Below are 24,886 nucleotides of genomic sequence, written 5' to 3'. Positions count from 1 at the left end.
TTCTGACTGGGCTGCATGTCCTGATACAAGAAGATCAGTGACTAGCTATAGTGTATTCATTGGTGATTCATTGGTTTCATGGAAATCGAAGAAGCAGTGCACTGTCTCAAGGTCTTCAGCAGAGGCAGAATATCGGGGCATGGCTGTGGCTACATGTGAAATAGTTTGGATGTTGTATTTTCTAAGGGATATTAGAGTGCAACACAACAGAGAGGCTTTATTGTTTTGTGATAGTCAGGCTGCACTGCACATTGCATCAAATCCAGTGTTTCATGAAAGAACCAAACATATATAGATAGATTGCCATGTAGTGAGGGACAAAGTGCTTGAAAGAGTCATCAAATTGATTCATGTTAGAACACATTGTCGATTGGCTGATCTGCTGACCAAGGCACTCAATTTCAATCAATTTTCCAACTTGATTTGCAAAATGGGGATGATTAATATTCATTCTGCAGTTTCCTTTGAGGGGGAGTATCAGAATGTAAAGCATGATGAGCAAGACAGAGATAAAGGCTTGACAGAATTAGAACCAAGGCAAAACTGCAGAGCTGAAGAAATAAAAAAAGAAGCAAGTGTAAAACGATAAGTAGCTTAAGATGTTAAAGTTGTATGTAGTTTAGTCTATATTTATCAGTTGTAGATGTTAGTTGAGACACGCGAGAATGTTAGTTGTTTTGTAAATTCACATGTGAATAGTTGGGTTAGTTAGTTAGCTCTTGGCAGTTATTCTGTTTTTCCTTTCCTTTAGACTCAGATAGTATATAAGTCATGTACAGTTCATTAATCAATCAATACAATTGAGAGAAAGTTTTTCTTCCCTGTTTTCTGATACGGCTCAAGTATTGTTTAATTGTGAATTTCATGAGATTTGGATTTGTTTAGATGACGAGAAAACAAAGGAAAAATATGGCCTCGTGACTTTGCGTGTGCGCACAATAGAGAAAGGATTAATGAAGGCCGATAGACATTTTTTTGAACTCTGTTATAAATGGATGAGGTGGAAATTGAGTTGGATTTTTAAATGGCCTTGCAACATTGCGGGCTTTAATTGGGCCAACTTAGTTACATTGTAACAATTACACCTTAATAAAGTGTTAGGAATATGAAATAATTGTTGTAATCCCTTTAGTTAGGTAATTAGCTAGTTTGTTGAGATTAAGATTAGGATGAGTTAGTTAGGATTTGAGCACATGTAGCTCATTTAACACATGGCTTAATTCATAGAGCACGTGTTGAATTAACTAACCAATTATCTTGAGCCATGTGGGCTAATGATATTGGAGCTAGTCTCTTATAAATACATGATTGTAATTTAACATTAGATATCAAACAAAGAATAAATTAATTTCTTAGTGCATTAGTGCATCTTTCTCTCTCTCTCTCTCTCTCTCTTTTAATCTCTTTATTTCTCTATGGAGGGTGACTACCTTGAATTAAGTCAATTTCCCTAAAATTCCCACCAATCTCCCTACAATTCATACCCATTCCCATTAGAAACCTCTAGGTTCCTAACAAGTGGTATCAAAGCCGTCAATCTTAAGACAAGTGATTGTGACCGAAGAAAACTTTGGAAAGAAGTACTGCAAATGTTGAACAAAGTTTCAGGGGATGTCAAGGATATTTCAAAGACGGTCAACGCCTTGGCCGAATCTAAAAAGGTCATGAAAGAAGAGCTCTCAAGATTGCAAGAGGATCTTGAGAACATGACGGAAGAGGAGTTATAATCTCTTGATTCAATGGAATTCGAAGAACAAATCAAATTCCAAGAATCTACTACTATTGTTGCAAGCCAGGATGTTGATTTTTGTGTCAAAGTGGATGATGATATACATAAAGATGTAGCCTTTGAAGTTCAGTCCAAAGAACCAACAAAAAAGGAGATGATGATTTTTCAAGAACCAATTCTTGATGCACCAATGGAGGCTTCCATTCAAGAGTCTATGATTCAAGAATTGGCAATCCAAGTGTCGGTGATCCAAGAATCCAAAATGCAAGCACCAACAATTTTAATGGTTCTAAAATTAAATAATGTCTTGAGGATACAAGAACATTCCAAGGTTCAAAGAACCAATGAGACCTTGAAGATTGAAGAACCATTGAAGGCTTAAGAATTCAAGCAAAGTTTGAAGATCTACAAAGAAGAAACCTTCATGTGCATGAGACCGCTTGTCAAAGAGAAATGCATGAATATGGTGATTAAAATGTCGCTAAGGTATTGGTTCGTTGGAAGATCTCTTTTAGGGTCCGTTTGGTTGGAAGAGTGGAAAAGTGGGAAGATAGCAAATGATGGGAGGATGGAAAAGTGGGAGGATAGAAAAGATTTTATTTTCTTTCCTATTTGTTTGGTTGGGGGTGAAAAAGTGGAGGAATGGAAAAAATGGGTTTGAATAAATTTATTCATATACCCTTATTAAAGAATGATACCCAATTGAAACAAAAAAGTGACAAATAACCACACAAAAAAAAAAAATCACCCAAATTTATTAAAAAAAATAAAAATCATGAAAAAAAAAAATCACAACTAGTTAAAAAAAAAAAAAAACTGTCACGCCCAAGTCTAGAAAATCAAAAGAAGAAAAAAGAGTAGGAAAAAAAGAAAGAAAAGGCAACTGCCTCATAGAAGGAAAAAAAAAAAAGAAGAAGAAAGAAGGCATGCACGCCCAGGCCTAAAAAAAAATAAAAAAGAAAAAGAAGGAAGGCAACGTAACTGCCTAGAAAAAAAAAAACACATAAGCCGAAGCAACGTTACTGAGACGAAAAAAAAATAAAGGCAACTTGAAGAAGTGTGTATATGTATTGGGCATTTTTGTCAATCAAGAAAAAATTCATCTTCGCTCAGTTTTCTCTCCATTTTGGAGAGAACATTTTGGTGAGCCAGGGGAGAAAATACCTGGGCCCCACCATTTATTTTCCTTCCTCCCTACCCAACCAAACACACTACAAAAAAGTTTTCCCTCATATTTTCTCTCCAAAGTTTTCTATCCACCTTATTTCACCTCCAAACAAACACACCCTTAATGAAGGTGTCATTTCACAACAACACCTTGTGGGCAAGGTGTTTTCAAGGGGAGAGAAATGTTAGGAATATGAAATAATTGTTGTAATCCCTTTAGTTAGGTAATTAGCTAGTTTGTTGAGATTAGGATTAGGATGAGTTAATTAGGATTTGAGCACATGTAGCTCATTTAACACATGGCTTAATTCATAGAGCACATATTAAATTAATTAGCCAATTATCTTGAGCCATGTGGGCTAATGATATTAGAGCCAGTCTCTTATAAATACATAATTATAATTCAACATTAGATATCAAATGAAGAATAAACCAATTTCTTAGTGTATTAGTGCATCTCTCTCTCTCTCAATCTCTTTATTTCTCTATAGAGGGTGACTACCTCGAATTAAGCCAATTTCCCTACAATTCCCACCAATTTCCCTACAAGTGATTTTTTTATTTTTTTTGTGCTTACAATAAAAGGAGGAGAATTTGAAATTTTGAATTCTCACCATGAAAAAACTGAGTTTTGTTTATAAAAATATCTTGCCTTGAGATGTCCAAAATATAAAGAATAAAATCTCCATTTTAACAAGGAAAATCTGAAAAATAGATTTGAAAATCATAAATAAAATATTAAAATATAAATGATCACAATAAAACACAACCAAGGTATGGATGCCGCCCAATGATTCCAAAATATACTAAATTTTTTCAATATTTGTGACCTTGTTTGGTTCCAATCTAACACTAATGAAGGACAGCTACTCAAACAAGCTCTTTTTTTTTTTTTCTTTTTTTTTTAATTAATATTTTTTGATTCCCTTCATTTAGTTATAGGTATGTAAGTTTGTGGCAAGCCTTTTAGATTAAAAAATATATTTTTTCTGATAAATTTGTGGCTCTATAAAACATAGAAGGGCTCTTCTGACAATCACATTTTTTATGCCTAAAATTAGTAGGGTCAACCAAGAGATACAATCCCGCAAGACAGAGTTTCAGATTCTTTCTATGGCTTTGCTGGTATCGCCGTAGTAGATGATGTCAGGCATGACAGCCAAAAAAACTATCGTACTTAGTTTATCAATCTTATTGTTTCTTTGGTTGACGTCCAACTTTACTGCGAAACACAATGGCCCATCTTCATCTAGGACTTACATTTACATTGGTTTCCTTAAATGGACCATTAAAATTTTCAAGTTGCAACACTTTTTTTTTTTTTTTTTAGAAACAAACACACACACACAAGAGAGAAAAAAAGAGGTTATAACACAAAAGCACATTACAACTCCACTCAAAAACTATGGTAACTTTTAAAGGAAGGTATGTCAAGTTATACTATACACAATACACTCTCTTAAGCAATGTGAGACAATTACCTTTTTTTTTTTTGTTGAGAAACAAACACACACACACAAGGGGAGAGAGAAATTGGTTTTAACATAAAGACACAGCACAACTCCACTCAAAAGCCATTTGCCCACGCTCCCTTAAAAGTTATCATGACTTTTGAGTGGAGTTGTAATGTGCTTTTGTATTAGAACCCCTTTCTCTCTCCCTTATGTGTGCATGTTTGTTTCTCAAAAAAAAAAAAAAAAAGAATGGATAATTTTTCCACATTGCTTAAGAGAGTTGCAACACAATTGGAAGCAATAATGGTCTGAATTCTTTCATCGTAACTAATAAAGCCTATTCAAATGAATATGTCATTCATAACTAAAATTTTAGAAAATTTTCAAATGAATGTTTTATTTGTGCAAACGCGAGAGTGTTGTGTAATTTAATTAGCATCTTTCAGTATTTTAACAAAGACATTTAAATTTAAAATTACCCTCTCCAACTACCAAATTACTAACTAATTATAAAATTTTAAATGTGTCTTAAACCCCAAAAAATATTGATAGTTAAAACTCATCAACGAAAGTTTGTAGAGTTCGAGTATATATGACAAAATATTAGTTGAGATTATATCAACAAGTCTAAAGACATACACTCTTGCACATATTTTGTCATAACTAGTACACATGTCAAATAATGATTGAATTAATAATTTTCAAACTGGTGCTATAGCGATCTCCATGTGTAAGTGGTGTAATCTAATTGCACATAAATAAATGTGCAAGTTATATTAAAGTGTGTGGCCGAATGTGTGTTCATAGAAGATTATATTTACCGTAATCTATATTTAAAATTTTTAGCCTTGGAATAGTTATTTTTTTGCTAATGCTAGCATCTTTTTCATCTCTAAATAATATTTTTTTTTAAACTCCCTTAACAAAATTATTCACTCCTTTCGCTGTTTCATTGTAGTCAAAAATCAAAATGTCACATAGCACTATTTGTGATTGACCATGGGAGGAAGGACACGACTAATTAGCTATAATTTGAGATTTCACCCTCTAATTAGAGTATTTGAACCTTAACATATCAAAGACCTTTAAGGTAAACTTACCACCCATTTTTAGTCCTTCAATTGGCACAGAAAAAGCCTGCCAACCTATGCAATGATACTTTGTTCTTGGGGCACATCTCACCTACATGGTCCGGGTCAGAATTCTTTCTCTGAGTTGAATCTCCTAAATTACGCAATTACAGGTTAGCTAGTTTAAACCATTATGCAACATTGACATTTTTAAAACCTTGAAACTTTCTATATGTTCTGCATAAAAAGAATAAACAAACAAACAAAAAAAAAACTGAAATTCTTTAAAAACAAAATTCATTGCTTTGGTACTTAATTCATCTTATTTTCAAAGGGAGAGCAGACTTCAACTAATCATTGCTTTAAATACTAAAGTCTTCATGGTCGGCTACCCATCGTTCTCTTACATATAACCTCATCAGAGACATATATTCTTTCACTCTCTCTCTCTCTCTCTCTCTCTGGCATATAGATACAAATACAAGCTCAAACATTCAAGCTGTTGCTAAGCTCAATTTCTGTTAATAAGCAAAATGGGGTGCAAGTCATCAGACAAGCCAAAGCCAAAGCACAGGAAGGGCTTGTGGTCACCTGAAGAAGACCAAAGGCTCCGAAACTATGTCCTCAAACATGGCCATGGCTGCTGGAGCTCCGTCCCCATTAACGCCGGTGAGTTTGCTATTCCCCTTCATCAATGATCACGTTTAAGTACATTGCGGTACATGGTACCTTAATTAACAGATGCTTAATGGTAAAATAAAGGATTAGATGAGTTATCATGAGGTAATGGGATCATTTAATTACTTTGTTCATTGTAATAATAGCCTTTTATAATCAACTCTAGACTATAGTTTACAGTGTTCGGGTAATTCTCACCTGCTCTGAGTGCATTGCTCTTTCTTCTCACATGAGGGGTGGGCTCCACACATGGGTCCCACCATGGGGCTCACCCCTCATGTATGTGAAAGGAGGGAGCAAAGTACCTAAGTTTTTTCCTATAGTGTTCACTCTATCATCCAAAAGTTAAAAAATAATAAATTAGTGGATTGATTGAGTGATAGGCACATATTCAAGAATCAAAATCAACATATTAGTTTAATTTTATTAATATGCAGTACACATCCAACCAGTTCATTAATATTTTAGTTTTTAATCTTGCAATATGTTTTGGATATATATAGATGGACATTGTAAATTTATATTAAATTGAAATGGCGATTACAAAATTTTATTGTTTAGAGTGCATTTTGCTCATAACCTCTAGAGTGGATAATTAACATTAATCCAAAAGAAGATTACGAAGAACTACCTTGTATAAACCTATATTTGGATATTCTTTATAAGCCTACCTGTTTTCTATGGCATTGTTTTAATAGCAACAAATGTGCCTCGAATTTCATTGACTTGAAATGAGAGTGATCCAACCCAAATAAACACTTCCACTTCCACTTCTATGAAGTTGAATTTGTTATTTTAACCAAAAAATAAAGTTGAATTTGTTATATTCTAAAGTTAATTATACAAGTGACTTACTGAATGAAGACCAAGATGATTATTTTCTTATTCAGCCATCTACCTCATTTTATAGTTTTGTCCAAGCATATAAAAATAACCGATTTAATTACAGAGTCCTGATCTACGGTAAATTGTGTGGCATACTGTAAAAAGTCTAACTAGTTTTTCATTTTTTTTCTTGATTGTGATAGTGCTAGAAAAGTTCTATATATATATATATATATATATATATATATATAACTTTGGCTGCTTAATAATAACTTTTACTCTTACTTTTACTTTTATTATAGTTAATTACTCGCTTAATTGTTCGGAGTTAGTTGGATGCTATCCTAAGTCAGTAGCAAAATTTCAAGTCCCCCAAAAATAGTCAGCAACAAATGTATTTCTGGTGAAATCTGAAATGTTCGAGTGAAAGATTGATTATGACCTTTTTTTTCTTTAATAGACAGAATATGACTTCTACTTGAATTGACTGAAACACCCTTATCAGTTGACTTTTCTCCCATCCTCATCACAAAGTGTAACACTTTTCTCGCAGGCTTGCAGAGGAATGGAAAGAGCTGCAGATTAAGGTGGATTAATTACTTGAGACCAGGATTGAAACGAGGGATGTTTAGCAAGCAAGAGGAGGAGACAATTCTGACCCTTCATCATATGTTAGGCAACAAGTAAGAAAGAATGGTGCACTTACTTTTGTTTTATTTTTTAATTTAGCTTTGCTAATTAGTGATTAAAAATTCTAGAATAACATTCAACAATTCTATATTCAAAGGTAAAAACATGGGTACTTCTCAGTCCATGATGTTAATATAAAATTATAAGTAGCCATCATGACAGATACTTGCAAGTCATCTCAATACACCAATCAACTGTGAGGTTATAATCTTTGTGACCATGACAATCATGCAAGCAATGCAATTTGCTCACTATTCTCAAGGATGGCACAATTGCCATGATGATGTTTTATGAAGCTGAGATTGTTTATTTGAATCTTCCCTTCTCTTTTTTTTTTTTTTTTTGGAGTCAAACTCACTTATGGCTAATGAAACAAAAAAAAAAAAACAAAAAACCCTTACTCACTAGATTGAATCTATTGGGCTACGTCGAAGGATAATTGTTAAAAGTTAAAATGGTACAATAATTTTTATATTTTAATTAGTAGGTAGGGAGAAAGTGATGACTAAGGTTGGCACATGTAATGTAAGAGTTTTGTGCGGGGAAGTCTTGATGATGAATGGAATAAGAAAGTAAACCTAATAGTTTTATCCTATGATGATGCCTAGTAATTGTACCACTGCAAACCAAGTTAGAGATTATCGGAGGGCACAGGCTTAAGTTAGAGAGGATCGCTCTTTTTTTTTGAAAAACTTGAAGAGCAGGAGTTGTTTTTATTTCAATATGAGCTCACCTTTGTTGATAGTGTAGAACTCTCTTTTTATAAGGTTGAAGAAGACCTCTGATTAGATGTCTATCAGAAAACTTCCTAATCGAAGCTCTTACTTGTCAATCAAGTAATCTCGTTCTTTGAGATGACTTGAATTAAGGAGATTATTTGGGGATTAAATCTCTCTTCTTCTTTTTTACGAGTCTTTGTTTGACCTAGCTCTATAATTAACTTATTTTAGCCTTTAGGCAGTATCATAGTGCATTTTTGTTTTATAGGTTAACCCGGTAATTAAGAATACATAGTAGTATACAAGAACTATTTTTTGTTATAAACAACAATGATAAAGGTAATACCGTTTGTATCATTGAGCAGGTGGTCTCAGATAGCACAGCATTTGCCTGGAAGAACAGATAATGAGATTAAGAACTACTGGCATTCTTATTTGAAGAAGAAAGTGGCCAGAGCTGAAGAAATGGAAGATCATACCAAAACACAGTATGCTAGTTCAAGCTCAGATACTGTGGATTCTTCAAACTCTCCCAAAAATCCCAGAACTGGAATTCCAAATATTTGTAATTCACTTGAACACATGGAAAAATTACCAACAAATGCTTATCAGTCACCTAAAGAGGCTAACTGTAGCCCCTTACCAAAGCTTTTATTTGCCGAGTGGCTTTCCTTAGATCATGTTCAAGGTGGGAGCTTTGCAAATTCTGCTGAGGGACTAATTGCTAGAGATGCATTTTCTCATAATTCAAACTTCCAATACACTCCCATGCAAGTTTTTTCATCCAATGAAGGAACATATAGTGGTGAGTTTCACAATGGGCTAAGCCATGGTTCAGCCACTACTGAGACATTCAATTTACAATACAAGTTTGAGGATCAGATTTCAGGAAATGGGTTTGTTGATTTCATCTCTGGGGGTGATGCATGTAGTGATTTCAACATGAATAATGGTGTAATGTATATCTGAGGACTAAGGGCAAGTTTCTGAGCAACTGAGGAAGAGTAACTTCTAATTACTCTTATTGTAATAATATTGATACTAATAAAGGGCCACTATACAATTTATCTGATATTAATAGCTCCTTTGACCATAAAATAGGTCATTAAAAACCAGTCAAGTTTAATTAGCGGTTATTCTTCCATGGAGTTGCTTTTGGGGACACCCTTATTCATTTGTTTCAAATACAGTGCCTAGCAATTTGTGATCTTCTTGTGTTGCTTGGACTCGTGTATAAATATGATTCAGAAAGTGTACAAGTGTTCCCTGATGTGGTGATTCTCTTCTATTATGTGTCTAATTGCTTATCAATCGCACAATAGTTACCTGAAAGCTTGTTCTTGGACCCGAAATTAAATCTAAGGGATTTTGACTACTTCAAATGACAACCACTTACAGATTGTATTGTCATTCCCGTTGCCCGTCAAACTCGTTATCATACATGTACCTTTGTAAAGTGCAACCGTGGTGAGATTTTTAAAAGAAGTTAAAAGTTACATTTGAAGGTTGGGAAGGGAGGCATTTGCTACAAATTAGGTTTGCTTTAACATTGATCTTAACCATTCTTAGAGTGCTTGCGACCAAAAATCAAGAATCTGTTTCAAGACTAACTTATATGTGTGCGTGTATATATATATATATATATATATTTTTTTTTTTATGAATAACTTGTATGTGTATATAATTGCAAGACAAAAGCTCTCCACATAAAATGGCATGTTGTGGTAGATTATATATATATGCCAAATGGATGATTGGTCATTCATTTTGGGAACCATTTGAAGCCATTCTTCTTTGATTGCTAATTGCTTCCGTATGCATCCTAAAACTATCAAAATCACATAACAAAAGTAAATAAGATCAACGTGTGAGAATCTTACAGTTCCCCATTCTTTATTCAACATCCGTATTGGGTTTATGATAATGGTTTTAAAACTTAATTTTTGGGCCAGCTGTATCTTCTATATTATATAGCAACATGGCTTTAATAGATAAACAAAATTTTCACCTAAAAAAGGTTCTGGCTCCATTGACTTTACAAAGAATTCAAACCATAGAACATTTTATACCAGCACCATTATCGTTCTACAAAGCATAGGGTTGTAAACAAAAGAGCCTAGCTTTATTTACCTGCCTCATCCAGCTGGGGCTTACTAATACATAGTCAAACATAAAAATGAAGAACAATTAAAGGGTTTGTGAACTATATGCACCCTACCCTCATTAGGCAATTGATTACATAACAATGTGTACATGCTTGATTGATCATTAGGCCAATCGGATTATTCTAATTACAATGACTAGAACAAAGTTACATCTTTCAAATTTATATTTGTGCTGAACTAGAAAAGGACTAAATCATGACTTGCGCAAACTCATACATTTCATGAAATTATGATGTGGTCTGTGAGTACTAAGCTAGCCCATAAAAGAACAACAGCAACTACGACAATTGTTGTGATAGGCGTCCACTTCAGGGCAATTACCTGTGAAGAAAAATAATTTGAAAATATTAAAAAAGCTTAAAAAACTATGCTTTATTTGGGTAGTGATGAGAAATGAGAATATGATTGAAAAGAGTAGAAAATTTTTGCATGCCTCCAGGCGTGGGGAACTCCATATTGAGGACACAGTTTGAGGTGACACAAATACTCGATCCGATATTGCTGCCAAGAGAAGAAGAATAATACATGATTTATGTGTTTATTCATTATTAACAGATTGATGTGAAAATAAAAAAATAAATAAAAGAACATGAACTTCACCAGCATTTTGCCTTCGTTCTAAAATTTCAGATATGTGTTTATTAACAATATCTACATCTTGTTTCTTATTAGCATTAAGCTTTGATAGGTTGGCCTGCGTTCTTGTATCTATGTATTGCCTTCTGATATTCCCAATAATGCTATCTGAGAATTAAATTTCAGCAATATGGTTTCCAGAAAAAAATATTGATAAGAGAATAAAACACAGAAGATTATAATTATCCGGCGTGGGAATTAGTGTATAAAATATATCATGTTCTCCTTGTTCTATAATTCGAGTGCTACACATCAATATCAACTTCTTGTAGTAAATAGAAATTACCAAACTTCACAAAGCTGTATGGTCTGGTGATTTTCTCTATGAGTCTATTATCAAACTTCTCAAACTCCTTTTGCAAATCTTGTAGATAATGGAAAGCTAGTTTTCTTGGATATGAAGAATCGCACAATGTGATGAAGATGATTCCATTGTCGACCAAGTGGCTAGCTTAATGTCAAAACATTAAGTAAAATAGATAAATACCATCATCCCTTCATTATGATGATGAATGTTTTATACCATGATCAACTTCATTAGTTTTGTTTATATTGCTATATATTAAAACCCAAAAAAAGGAAAAAAAAGAAAAAGAAAAAAGAGAGAGGATATAATGGAATTAATATCATGATTTCAATCAAAAACTTTGAACCCCAATATTTCTATTATGGCACTTGGCACATGAATTAGATGTCCAAAAAAATTGGAAATATTGCTAGTAATTATAATTAAAAATAATAATTACAAATCATACTTTTCATGAAATATCTAATGTGATATTATGTGAAACATAGTGCTTAATCGTTCTATGGAAAATACAGTAGACAAGTAACAAAAGGAAATAAAGGATATATACTTGAAGCAGTGATGATCAATGTGAATGGTCATCTTGGAATGTGCCAAGGCTCCTTTGGAGATTTCTTTGAGTATGAACTCTGCTTGTTGCTTGTAAAATAAGAAGTTGTTATTTTCCTCAATCGTATACCTAGGTCCTTGTGCAAGAGGCAACCCATCGCTCACTCTTCCAACTATCGTTAGCTTAACCATATGCTAAGAAATATGAATCAGTTCTCCTTTAAGGTAATGAAGTTAGGATGGATTTGTACTTAAAAGGAAATGTCTTTTATAGGACAAATGAGGAAAGGAAGTAAGAGACAGAGAGCTGAAGTTATTCCTTGGGTGTGCAATAGAAATCAATTCCAGAGGAGAAAAGCACTGTATTTGTTGAGGGGGTAGCAAAAGTTTAAAAGATTCATTTCCTTCCTTGTTTCTTTTCTATCTTTTCTTTCCTATCTCTACATATATATTATGCATGTAACTTAAGCTTGCTTTGGTATGACTTTTTTTTTTTCTTACTGGGAATCAAGTTGCAGCAAAATTAATTAACCCAAATGCATTTGATTAAATTAATTTTTACATGATCATAAAATTTCCAGCCTAAGACCAAAACATATATTACCACAATTTTTTTCAAATCCACCTAAGATCTCTTACCCTGTTGTGCCAAATCTACTACTAACCAGCCTAGAGCATTTGTATTGGTGGAGGCATATAGTTAAAATGCTAAATTTAGCAGCTATATATAACAAAAGTGGTACAAAAAGCTAGCGCATGGATGGAGCTATAGCCATATTATTTGGCTGTTGCGCTATGGTGCACAATTAAAGATGGCTGCACTGTAGCTAAGAAGGTAAAAAAAAACAATTTTTTACTAAAAAAAATTTATTTTATTGTGTTAGTGGTGGTATTTGTTGTTTATTGTAGTAGATACATTATTTTATTATAGTAAATATATTATATTTGTAAAATGAGATTGTAAAGTAACTTTTTGTGGTATTAAATTCCTAAATTTTTGCCTCCACAAGTGGATGTTCTAAGAACACCTTTCACCACCGATGACCACCTTTGATCTCTGGCTTTTATTAGGCCCGAATAGTCATGTCAAGCCGAATCTACTCTATATGAAATCTCTCGCTTGGAGAGAGATTGTTGTTGTTCCTTACTTTCCAGGTCATATATTTCCCAAGCATAGAACAACGCCGTTTTTTAAAATTAAAATACGTGCGTAAAAATACATGTAATGTTATTTAAATACTGAAAATTATTGTCTAAATAACGGTAACATAAGGGCGTAAGAGTTTTGGAAGACACTACCGTTTTTCAAGTGATCTCATGTCTCACTATGACACGTCATCAACGCAAAAAACATGTCTATAGTATACTGGGCATAGCCTTTATATTTTTTTCTTCTCCACTAGCTAGTACGTTGCCGTTTTTCTTTTTCTTTTTTTTTGGGCAATTGCCTCTTCTCTTCTCCTCTTTTTTTTTTTTTTTTTTCACTGGGCAGTATTGTTGCCCCTTTTTTTTTTGACAGTTGCCTCTTTTTTTTATTCTTTTGATTTTCTAGGGCCTGGCATGCCTCCTTCTTTCTTTCTTTTCTTTTTTTTTTCTTTTTTTTTACCTGGGCAGTAACGTTGCTTCTTTTTTTTTCCTTTTGATTTTCTAGGACTTTTTTTTTTTTCTAACTAGATGTGATTATTTTTTGGAACATGATTTTTATTTTTTTAATAAATTTGGGTGATTACTCTTATTTTGAGTGGTTATTTGTCATTTTTTTGTTTTAATTGGGCACCATTCTTTAATAACGGTATATGAGTAAATTTATTTAAACTCATTTTTTCCATCATTCCACTTTTTCACTCCCAACCAAACAAAAAAGAAAGAAAATAAAATTTTTTCTATTCTCCCACCATTTTCGATCCTCTCACTTTTCTACCCCTCCAACCAAACAGACCCTTAATGTAAAGGAAGTGGATTAAAAAATTGGAATGTTAGGAAGTAGAATCAAAATTACTCTAAACTTAAATAGTATAATTTGCAATTTACTCTAAGAATTTTGGTAAGCTTTCAAGTATTATCTTAAAATTTATGCTCTTTAGCCTAAGAATCGACAATTAACTTTAAAAGAGTATACTTTTTTTCATATGACGAGAAAATTGAACAAGAAGTGAGAGGAGAGGAATTCTAATTTATATTCTCATAGAATACAATGGAATGGTATCATTAAATTAAAGAAATAATAAAATCGATCAATCAATCAATATATATATATATATATAAAAGCAGAGATTTCATACGGGAGAGCATAAGGCCCTGTTTGGATTTTTTTTTCATCACTCATCACTCCTCGCTCAATTTTTGTCACTCATCACTCATCACTTAAAATATCTCAACTCCCTACACGAAGTTTGTTTGGCACCATCACTTAGTTATGTTTTCAATCAAAAAACTAAAAAAACTAGGACCCACACACTGACCCAATGTCATTTCCTTTTCTCTCTCCTTTTTTTTTTTTTTTTTTTTTTCAGATTCCCCTGACTCTCATCTTTCTCTGCCTCTCATCTTTCTCAGCCCCTTTATTCTGCCAAAACACCCTCACAAATCAAAGATCTATAAGAAGATCTCCACCGTCGAAATTGGAATAGGAGAACAACGACAACAACAACAAGAGAATGGCAGCGGCAGTGGTGAGGGAATTGAGTATGATGGTGGATTCGAACGAGACTCTCGAGACTTGGGCTGTGGTGGATAAAGGTTGCGCTACCATGAGCGGAGGTGGCGCTGAGGTGGAAGTTACATCTTCCGGTGGTGGTTATAGGAGCAAGGTGGAGATGATGACTTGTGAGATGACGGTGACTTCATCGCCAGGGTGTTTGAGCGCAAGTGCGGAGGCGGGTCAAAAGGAGGAGGCAGGAGGTGAAGATCAGAAGCGAAAATCAATGGAAGCCGACGACGCCGACGCCTGATGCCTGACTCTCATCTTTCTCTGCCTCTCATCTTTCTCAGCCCCTTTTTTCTTTTTGGGTTTTGAAATTTGGATTTCCTTAAGGGGATTATGGATTTTGATGTTGAATTGAAGGTTGATGTTGCATTTTCGAATGAAGGTATGATGTTGGTTTTGGATATGAAGCCATGTGAAAAGAAAAAGAAATAAGGAAGAAGAAGAAGACCCAAACTCACCGAACCCAGTGAGGAAAAAAAAAAAAAAAAAAAAGGTCAAAAGTTGCGGCTGACCAGTGGGTTCCTCAATGTGTGTTTAATTATCAAAATGCCATTGAAAATAGATTTATGGAAACTAAAAACACCTAGAGCCTGTTTGGATGAGTGGGTTTTTGGATCATATCACTTAGTTTTCATAACTGAGTTCTCAAAGCAAGTGGAGCCCACAAAAAATTTTGTGTTTGGCTTGGTTTCCAACTCTTGTTTCCATCACTCAAAACTAAAAAATTTGACTTAGAGTGATGGAAACAAGAAATAGCAAATTAGTGTTTTCAAAAACTGAGAACTGAGTTATGAGTTATGAAAACTGAGCTATCTCCAAACCAAACAAGCCCTTAAAATGTGTTTTCAGTTTCCATAACTCATCACTCAAAAATCAGAGAATTGAGTGATGGAAACAAAATCCAAACAGACTTTTCAGCCATGGGTCCTACCATTTTTGAGTTATAAGTTATGGAAACATTAAATCCAAATAGAGTTTCAAGACTAATTTTTGTTACATTTTTTATTTAATGTTTTAAGACTACTATTTGTTTCATTTGGTTCAATATTTCAAGACTTTTCCCATTTCTCTCTCTCACACAAAAAAAAACTTTTTGCATTCCATTTGCCCTTCTAACTTCTACTCCTTTATATACACATGCCCACAGCCTTTGGCTTCATATCATCTCATCTCAAATACACTAAAACAAAAAACAATATCATTTACCTTCAACTTTTCAACAACACCTACATAATTCTAACATTGTAGTACTATTTGATCCTAACCTGTATGAGGAGGCTTTGACCTTGGAAAGGGGCTTGGGTTTTTTTTTTTTAGTGACGGTAGCTTATGGTTTTGATTTTATAGGACATTATGGATTTTGTGAATGTTGTGATTGGCTTTGAGTCTTTGGATGTTTAGGATTTTAGTTTGAGAATGTTATAAATGTATTTTGTTTTAGAACTAAAGAAAAACAAACAAAAAAATTCTAATTGATTATTTATGAAGTTAGTTTTTTTTTTTTTTTTGTTAGAACTCATAATTTGTAGGTTTCTTTACTGCTATTTTGTGTAGCATGAGCCATAAAGATAAAAATAAAGATCAATGATGATTTCAAAGAATTTCTACTTTTTTTAAAGGATACGGAAGTCTAACTAAAGACAATTAAATTTTGATAAAATCTTATTCTATGCTTTAAATTCTTATCTAAAGATTTCAAAATTATTTTTTCAGTTTAAAAAATAAAATATATTTTTAACGGTAAATATTATAATATGTTATAGTGTTATACATTTAAAAAAAAAATATATATATATATATATATATATATATATATGAATTAAGAAAATCAAGTTTCAAAGTATTCAACAATATTATGGGCAAACATATATATTATACAACAAAAAAGGTATTATATGTAGGTTTTAATATATATAAAAATGATTTCAAATGAAATTGTAAAGTAGTTCACGCATCACGTGAGACATCATCTAATTACTATAAATTTTATGAAAGAGTTTAGCTACAAAATTAGTTGTAGTCTTAGGCTACAACCTTACTTAATATATTTTTATTAGAGATGAATTTTGACAAATCCATCATTGAATACATCTTCTTCTTATATACTCCATACTTGCAAAATTTCTAGATTGAAGACCAAGAGCTATGTCATCAATAAATTGTTTAAATTGCAAGTTTTTGTAATTTAAAATTATGTATAAAATATAAGCTTATAGATCCTATGGTAAATAATATCTGATTGACACAAAATTTGATGTGTATTAAGAGTGTAAGAATATTCTTGTCAAATGTGCTGAAATTGCTAAATACTATTTTTTTTTAGTATTTTTAGCACCTTAAATGATTAAAACCCACCTACGTCAAATATCTTAAATCTTAAAAATTTTAGCATTGAGCTACAATATAATCTCATTTTTGAGACCCTATTGTAGCAAGATGTTAGAAATTTTTAATATTTTTTTTCTTTTTCTCTCTCCCACTCTCTCGTGTGCCATGTCTTTCTTCTCCCCCTCTCTCTTTCTCTTTTTCCTTCTCAGTTTCTCCTTCTCAGAGTCAAGCTTTTCTCTCTCTTTCCCTTTCTCCTTCTCAGACTCAAGCTCCGACGACAGACGACAAACGCTGCAAATCCACCTCCGCGTTTCAAAAATCGTCGACGAAATGCAGACGAGGACGACATTGTTCCGAGATCGAAACGGCACAGACGGTTTGGGGTGAAGACGAGGTTGATGGGTGAATACGTTGGACAGATTTTGGCTTTACTCAAGGTAAATAACCATGGTGAGGGAGAGGATGTGATGGGTGGATGGTGGTGCGGTTTTGATCTCGTCGGCAAGGTGTGTGAGGGAGAGGTAGTGGGTTGGGGTTTAGGTTGTGGAGGTAGTGGGTTTGGGTCTGATTTGTGGATCTGGCTTGATTCGGTGGCTTTGGTTGTGGAGGTTTTTTTTTTTTTTTTTTATCTTGCTGTTGTTTGTGGTTGGGGCGGATCTGGTTAGTGGCTAGTTGCGGTGATGGTGGGTGGATGTGGTGGTTGTGCTATGGGTGGATGTGGATGTGGAGGTTTTTTTTTTCTCTCTGCTATTGTTTGTGGTTGTGGTGGATCTGGTTGGTGGCTGGTGCGGCGATGGTGGGTGGATGTGGTGGTTGTGATATAGGTGGGTGGATATGGTGGCCGGTAGCGCTGGGTTGAGAAAGAGAGACACAGAGGAGACAGAGACAGAGAGAGGAAGAATAAAAAATAATAAAAAATGATAAAGAAAGAACACTTATATGAAGTCTTAAAAAAATAGAAGTTTTGATGTAAGGGATGTTGTAAAGTGATGTGTTATATTTTATAAAATTGGTTTTTGAGATGATAAATGCTAAAATTTTTAGAATGTTTGATGGGAATGCTCTAAGGTACTTGCAATTCAACGGTTAGATTTTCAAAATATGTAAGAGCATTCACATCAGTATGTGCAAAAAAATTTCCATTTTGCATATCTAAAACTTACTTTTTCTATTTTACACACCTATTTTTACAAAACACCCACATCAGTTTGTCTATTATACACATTTATTCAAATAAAATATTCATTTCTTTAACACTGTGAACAGTAACTATGAGAGTGAGGTTAGAAAGGAAATGAGAAAAAGAGTGAGGAGAGAGAAAAAAAAAAGAATATAAAAATTATTTACACGGTGAACAGTAACCGTGTATACATACACGGTTACTGTTCATTTACAATACTATGGTGTATATTTAGACATTTTTACAAAGACTGATATAGGAGGCTTTTGGATTAAAATGTACAAAATTGAGCACTTTTTGTATTTTAGAAGACTATCCACAAGCTGATGTGGTTGCTCTAATAATATTTATTTTATTAAGGTTGTAACTTAAGGTTACAATTAATTTTAGAGCTAAACTTAGTCCTAAATTTTATTACATAAAAGTTTATAAACTAATAATATAATGAATAGGATTGGCAAGTTTCAGCTACGCTATTAGATGTATGTTCGCATTGTGGTTTAGTATTTTGTAATAGTATCTATATCTATCATTCATTTTGGGAACCATTTGAAGCTGTTCTTCTTTGATTGCTAATTGCTTCTGTATGCATCCTAAGACTATCAAAATCACATAACAATACTAAATAAGATCAATGTGTGAGAATCTTACAGTTCCCCATTCTTTATTCAACATCCGTATTGGGTTTATGATAATGTTTTTTAAACTTAATTGTTGGGCCAGCTGTATCGATCTTCTATGTTATATAGCAACATGACTTTAACAGATAAACAAAATTTTCACCTAAAAAAGGTTCTGGTTCCATTGACTTTACAAAGAATTCAAACCATAGAACATTTTATACCAGCACCATTGTCGTTCTACAAAGCATAGGGTTGTAAACAAAAGAGCCTATCTTTACCTGCCTCAACCAGCTGGGGCTTACTAATACACAGTCAAACATAAAAATGAATAACAATTGAAGTGTTTGTGAACTATATACACCCCACCCTCATTAGGCAATTGATTACATAACAATGTGTCCATGCTTGATTGATCATTAGGCCAATCGGATTATTCTAATTACAATGACTAGAACAAAGTTACATCTTTCAAATTTATATTTGTGCTGAACTAGAAAAGGACTAAATCATGAAATTATAATGTAATCTGTGAGTCCAAGCTAGCCCATAAAAGAACAACAGCAACCACAAAAATTGTTGTGATAGGCGTCCACTTCAGGGCAATTTCCTGTGAAGAAAAATAAATTGAAAATATTACAAAAACTTAAAAACTATGCTTTATTTGGTTGGTGATGAGAAATAAGAAGATGATAGACAAGAGTGGAAAATTTATGCATGCCTCCCGGCGTGGGGAGCTCCATATTGAGGACGCAGTTTGAGGAGTCACAAATACTCGATCCGATATTTCTGCCAATGTCAGAGACGAAGAATAATACATGATTTATGTGTTTATTCATTATTAACAGATTGATGTGAAAATAAAAAAATAAATAAAAGAACATGAACTTCACCAGCATTTTGCCTTCGTTCTAAAATTTCAGATATGTGTTTAGTAACAATATCTACATCTTGTTTCCTATTAGCGTTAAGCTTTGATAGGTTGGCCTGCGTTCTTGTATTTATGTATAGCCTTCTGATATTCCCAATAATGCTATCTGAGAATTAAATTTCAGCAATATAGTTTCCAGAAAAAAAATATATCCATAACAGCATAAAATACAGGAGATTGTAAACATCTGGTGTGGGAATTAGTGTATAAAATATATCATGTTCTCCTTGTTCTATAATTCGAGTGCTACACATCAATATCAACTTGTAGTAAATAGAAATTACCAAACTTCACAAAGCTGTATGGTCTGGTGATTTTCTCTACGAGTCTATTATCAAACTTCTCAAACTCCTTTTGCAAATCTTGTAGATAATGGAAAGCTAGTTTTCTTGGATATGAAGAATCGCACAATGTGATGAAGATGATTCCATTGTCGACCAAGTGGCTAGCTTAATGTCAAAAACATTAAGTAAAATAGATAAATACCATCATCCCTTCTTTATGATGATGAATGTTTTATAATATGATCAGCTTCTTTAGTTTTGTTTATATTATTATTAAAACAGAAAAAAGAAAAAGAAAAAAAAGAGAGAGGATATAATGGAATTGATATCATGATTTCAATCAAAAACTTTGAACCCCAATATTTCTATTATATAAGGGCACTTGACACGTGAATTAGATGTCCAAAAAAATAGGAAAAATTGCTAGCAACTATAATTTTAAAAAAAAAATTACATATCATATTTTTCATGAAATATCTAATGTGATATTATGTGAAACGTAGTGGTTAATCGTTCCATGGAAAATAAAATAGACAAGTTAACAAAAGGAAGTAAAGGATATATACTTGAAGGAGTGATGATCAATGTGAATGGTCATCTTGGAATGTGCCAAGGCTCCTTTGGAGATTTCTTTGAGTATGAGCTCTGCTTGTTGCTTGTAAAATAAGAATTTGTTATAATCCTCAATCATATACCTAGGTCCTTGTGCAAGAGGCAACCCATCGCTCACTCTTCCAACTATCGTTAGCTTAACCATTTGCTAAGAAATATGAATCAGTTCTCCTTTAAGGTAATGAGGTTAGGATGGATTTGGACTTAAAGGAAAGGTCTTTTATAGGACAAATGGGGAATGGAAGTAAGGGACTTGGAGATGAAGTTATTCCTTGGTTGTGCAAAAGAAATCAATTCCAACGCAGAAAAGCAGTGTATATGTTGAGAGGGTAGCAAAAGTCTACAAGATTCATTTCCTTTCTTGTTTCTTTTCCATCTTTTCTTTCCTATCTCTACATATGTATTATGCATGTAACTTAAGTTTACTTTGGTATATATGGTTTTTTTTTTTCTTAAGTCGCGTTTGGTATTGGCTGAAAAAATGTAGTTTTTTTTACTATTTGACTTCTTTTTTTGCTACCATTCAGCTTACTTTTTGCTACTATTAATTCTAGAGTCTCATTGCACTTTTTGGTACTAAGATTCATTGTACTATTTCAGCTAACTTTTACCTTTAGGGTCCAGTTAGGACACACATTAAGCCATCCATTTATGGTAAAATTTTCTCAAGAATTGAAAAAGCTATCAATACTTTTTCAATTCCTGAAAAAATTTTGTCCAAAAATAGATACTTATTGTGTGCCCTAAGGGCACACATTAACAAAATTCTTATCTTTATTTATAGTACTTTTAGCAATTAATTTTAGCTAAATAAGCTGTTTCCAATGAGATACTTAGTGAGAATCAAGTTGCAGCAAAATAATTAACCAAAATGCATTTGATTTAAATGAATTTTTACATGATCATAAAATCTGCAGCCTTAAGACCGAAACATATATTACTCACAATTTAATTTCAAATCCACCTAAGATCTCTTAACTTGTTGTGCCAAATCTCCTACGTACCAGCTTAAAACACCTTCCAACACCGATGACCACCTTTGATCACTAGGCCTGAATAGTCATGTCAAGCCGAATCCACTCTATGTGAAATCTCTTGCCTGCAGAGAGCTTGTTGCTGTCCTTTTCCAGGTCATACGTTTCCCAAGCATGGAACAACGTCGTTTTTTGAAACCAAACAAGGTTATTTGAGAGTTTTGAAAGACACTAGCGAAAACATGTCTATAGTGCTATTTGGCACTTAACAGACACCTAGGCATAGTGTTTGGATAAAAAGGCTTAAATTCAAACGCTCTTTAATGTTAAGGAAGTGGATTAAAAAGTTGGAAACTTGGAATATTAGGAAGTAGAATCAAAATTACTCTAAACTTAAATAGTATAATTTGCAATTTACAAGAATTTTGGTAAGTTTTCAAGTATTATCCTAAAATATATGCTTTTTAGCCTAAGAATCGACAATTAATATTAAAAGAGTATACTTTTTTTTCATATGACGAGAAAATTGAACAATAGTAAGTGAGAACGATGAGAGGAATTCTAATTTATATTCTCATAGAATACAATGAAATAGTATCATTAAATTAAAGAAATAATAAAATAATTATAAATTTTATGATAAAATTTAATTACAAAATTGGTTGTAGTTTTAAGTTACAATCTTACTTAATATTATTCTATTGAAGGAGAATTTTGACAAATTCACAATTGGATTACATTTTCTTCTTATATACTTCATGCTTGTAAAATTTCTAAAAAATTGAAGATCAATATATATGTCATCAATAAATTATTTACATTGCAAGTTTTTGTAGTTTAAAATTATGCATAAAATATAAGTTTATAAATTATATAGTAAATAATATCATATTGATACAAAATTTGATATATGTATTAAGAATGTAAAGTATATGCAATTCAACGATTAGATTTTCAAAATAATGTTTATTTTATTGAGTAAAGTTATAGCTTGAGGCCACAATCAAATTTATAGTTAAACTTTGTCCTAACTTTTATTACATAAAAGTTTATAAACTAATGATATAATGAATATGATTGGCAAATTTCAGCTACGCTATTAAATGAATGCTCAAATTGTAGTTTAGTAATTTGTAATAGTATCTATATCTATATCTATGATTCAAAATTGTACCTTCCAAATTTATAAGGAAAAATTAAAAATCCAAAATTTTAAAGTAGAAATCTGATATAGAATTCTATTCTAACATAATTTAAGTGTAGGGTAGTAGCAGCTTTAAGCAAACAAGTTCAACAACCACTAGGACCTTTGGAAATTGAGGCCAAAGCTATTGAGGTTGGGGTTTCATTTGCTTGGGATGTTGGTATAAAGGAAGTGACTCTTGAATGTGACTCCAAGATTGTGTCTGGTGCTCTCCTGGGTTTATGCACATCACTTATGATTATCTCAAATATCTTAGCTGAGGTATATCATCAGCTCTAGGATTTTAGAGTAGCTCAAGTATCCCATATTCCCATGTGAGGTGTCAAGATAATAAGCCAATACATATTTTGGCTAAACATGCCAAAGATAAAGTCAATAGTGATAAGAAAATCTATCGCTGATTGAGGCAACTATTACTCATGATGTACTAAATTTATCTTCGTCACTATAAAGTTATAAGTTTCCTATAAAGGGAAATATATATATATATATATATATATATATATATATATATGTTTGGAAATAGTTTTTGTTTTCTACTTTCAAAAACTTATTTTTGAGAATATAAAGAAAAAATAATTTTCTTGTATTTTTTAAATAAAAAACATGTTTAGTTAGTCGAAATTAAAAAGATAATTTTTTAAATAAAAAATAGAAAATACTAAAATATATTGTTACTAGAATTTAAACTCGAATACTAACTCATTAAACGAGATATATTCATTAAATTAAATGTGTTTTTATATATTTTCAACTTTTTTCAAAAATTAAATTTTAAAAATAATTTTTATTTTCTATTCATTTTAAGTTGCTAAACAAATTTTTTAATGTCAAAAATAAAAAATTTACTTTTAAAAATAAAAAATAAAACAAAAAATAATTACCAAACATACCGCAGTGCTAAAAACTTTACCCTTTATTTTATCAACTTATTGGGGCGGGTGGTAGGACCGTGGGAATTGAATGAAAAGTTGAGGACAGAACACCCAGGCATCTTTACGATCCTATTCCTGGGGTATTCAGTTCAGTTCAGTGAATTGTCTTAAAATTTGGCTGTCAAAAGCAATAACTTCTCGTGGATTATTGACCCTATTCCTAGTCAAAGGTAACAAATAACAATAAATAAAAGCCAAATTATATAAGGCTACAGGGTAATTGAAACAGTAATTGTAATTTTGCCGTACCAAGTAGCCGACAATGTCAGTCAATAAAGTAACTATAAATTTTGAACTCCATGGGTAGAGACTCTAGTCTAGGCTACTATTGCTCATTTATGACATCCTTCAGTCATTTGCACTTCATCACATCACAGTACGTAATTCTTAATTACACCCAATCCTTTTGGGCATTTTCCCCAAGGTATGTCACTGTCAACCACAATCCATAAATTAACTCACTTGATGCCATGTTGACAATTACTACTCCATTTGACACATATTCAGCAATAAAACATACAATTATTTGCTTAAAATAAATAAAAATAAGACAATTATTTGACACATTCTTCGAAAAAAATTATTAAAAAATATATATATATAGAACAATTATTCGAAAAGTTCTGATAACAAATTTTAATTGGGATAAATAACTGATAACAAAGGGTATACAGTTAAAAATTAAAAACTGAAAGTTAAAAATATTGTAAAAAAATAATTTTTAAATATATAAATAGTACTATAGGACTTACTTTTAATTAAAAAATTGTTGAAAAGTACATGAATAGTGCGTGCATAGTATGTGAACAGTGTGCACACTGTTCACGCACAATGACTTGTCCCCTAAAAGCAGAAATGGGCAGCAGGGGAAAAAAAAAATTTTGAAAACGCTGAACACTGGACGCGTTCAGCGCTATCCAAACCAAGCTAAAGTTTACTCATGCATAGTCGCAGAATTATATAATATTAGGGTTCATTTGGATACAGCTGAAAACTGAAAGCTGAAAATTGAAAACACTGTAACAAAATAATTTTTAAATATGTGAATAGTATTGCGGGACCCATTTTTAATAAAAAAATTGCTAAAAATTACGTGCACAGTGCGTAAACAGTGCGCGCACA

General features: G+C 32.5%; 3 protein-coding genes across 3 annotated transcripts; 1 reads left to right on the top strand and 2 right to left on the bottom strand.

The window, feature by feature from the left end:
* Positions 1–5,897: 5,897 nt before the first annotated feature.
* Positions 5,898–9,522, top strand: LOC142618273 (transcription factor LAF1-like). The gene is made up of 3 exons (XM_075791180.1): positions 5,898–6,089; positions 7,477–7,606; positions 8,698–9,522. Exons 1-3 carry the CDS (start codon positions 5,954–5,956, stop codon positions 9,299–9,301), a joined length of 870 nt encoding a protein of 289 aa, XP_075647295.1. The 5' UTR covers positions 5,898–5,953; the 3' UTR covers positions 9,302–9,522.
* A 974-nt stretch (positions 9,523–10,496) lies between these two features.
* Positions 10,497–12,230, bottom strand: LOC142621335 (25.3 kDa vesicle transport protein SEC22-1). The gene is made up of 5 exons (XM_075794652.1): positions 11,991–12,230; positions 11,420–11,580; positions 11,098–11,241; positions 10,931–10,998; positions 10,497–10,818 (listed from the first exon to the last, which is right to left on the bottom strand). The coding sequence occupies exons 1-5, from the start codon at positions 12,179–12,181 to the stop codon at positions 10,717–10,719; spliced, it is 666 nt and encodes a 221-aa protein (XP_075650767.1). The 5' UTR covers positions 12,182–12,230; the 3' UTR covers positions 10,497–10,716.
* A 6,968-nt stretch (positions 12,231–19,198) lies between these two features.
* Positions 19,199–20,817, bottom strand: LOC142618346 (25.3 kDa vesicle transport protein SEC22-1-like). The gene is made up of 5 exons (XM_075791267.1): positions 20,606–20,817; positions 20,040–20,200; positions 19,718–19,861; positions 19,546–19,613; positions 19,199–19,434 (listed from the first exon to the last, which is right to left on the bottom strand). Exons 1-5 carry the CDS (start codon positions 20,794–20,796, stop codon positions 19,342–19,344), a joined length of 657 nt encoding a protein of 218 aa, XP_075647382.1. The 5' UTR covers positions 20,797–20,817; the 3' UTR covers positions 19,199–19,341.
* Positions 20,818–24,886: the final 4,069 nt, after the last annotated feature.

This window comes from Castanea sativa, chromosome 12 (genome assembly GCF_040712315.1).
Source record: "Castanea sativa cultivar Marrone di Chiusa Pesio chromosome 12, ASM4071231v1".
Taxonomy (NCBI): domain Eukaryota; kingdom Viridiplantae; phylum Streptophyta; class Magnoliopsida; order Fagales; family Fagaceae; genus Castanea; species Castanea sativa.
The sequence above is the reverse complement of the archived record's forward strand: the minus strand, read 5'-3'. Positions and strand labels throughout refer to the sequence as shown.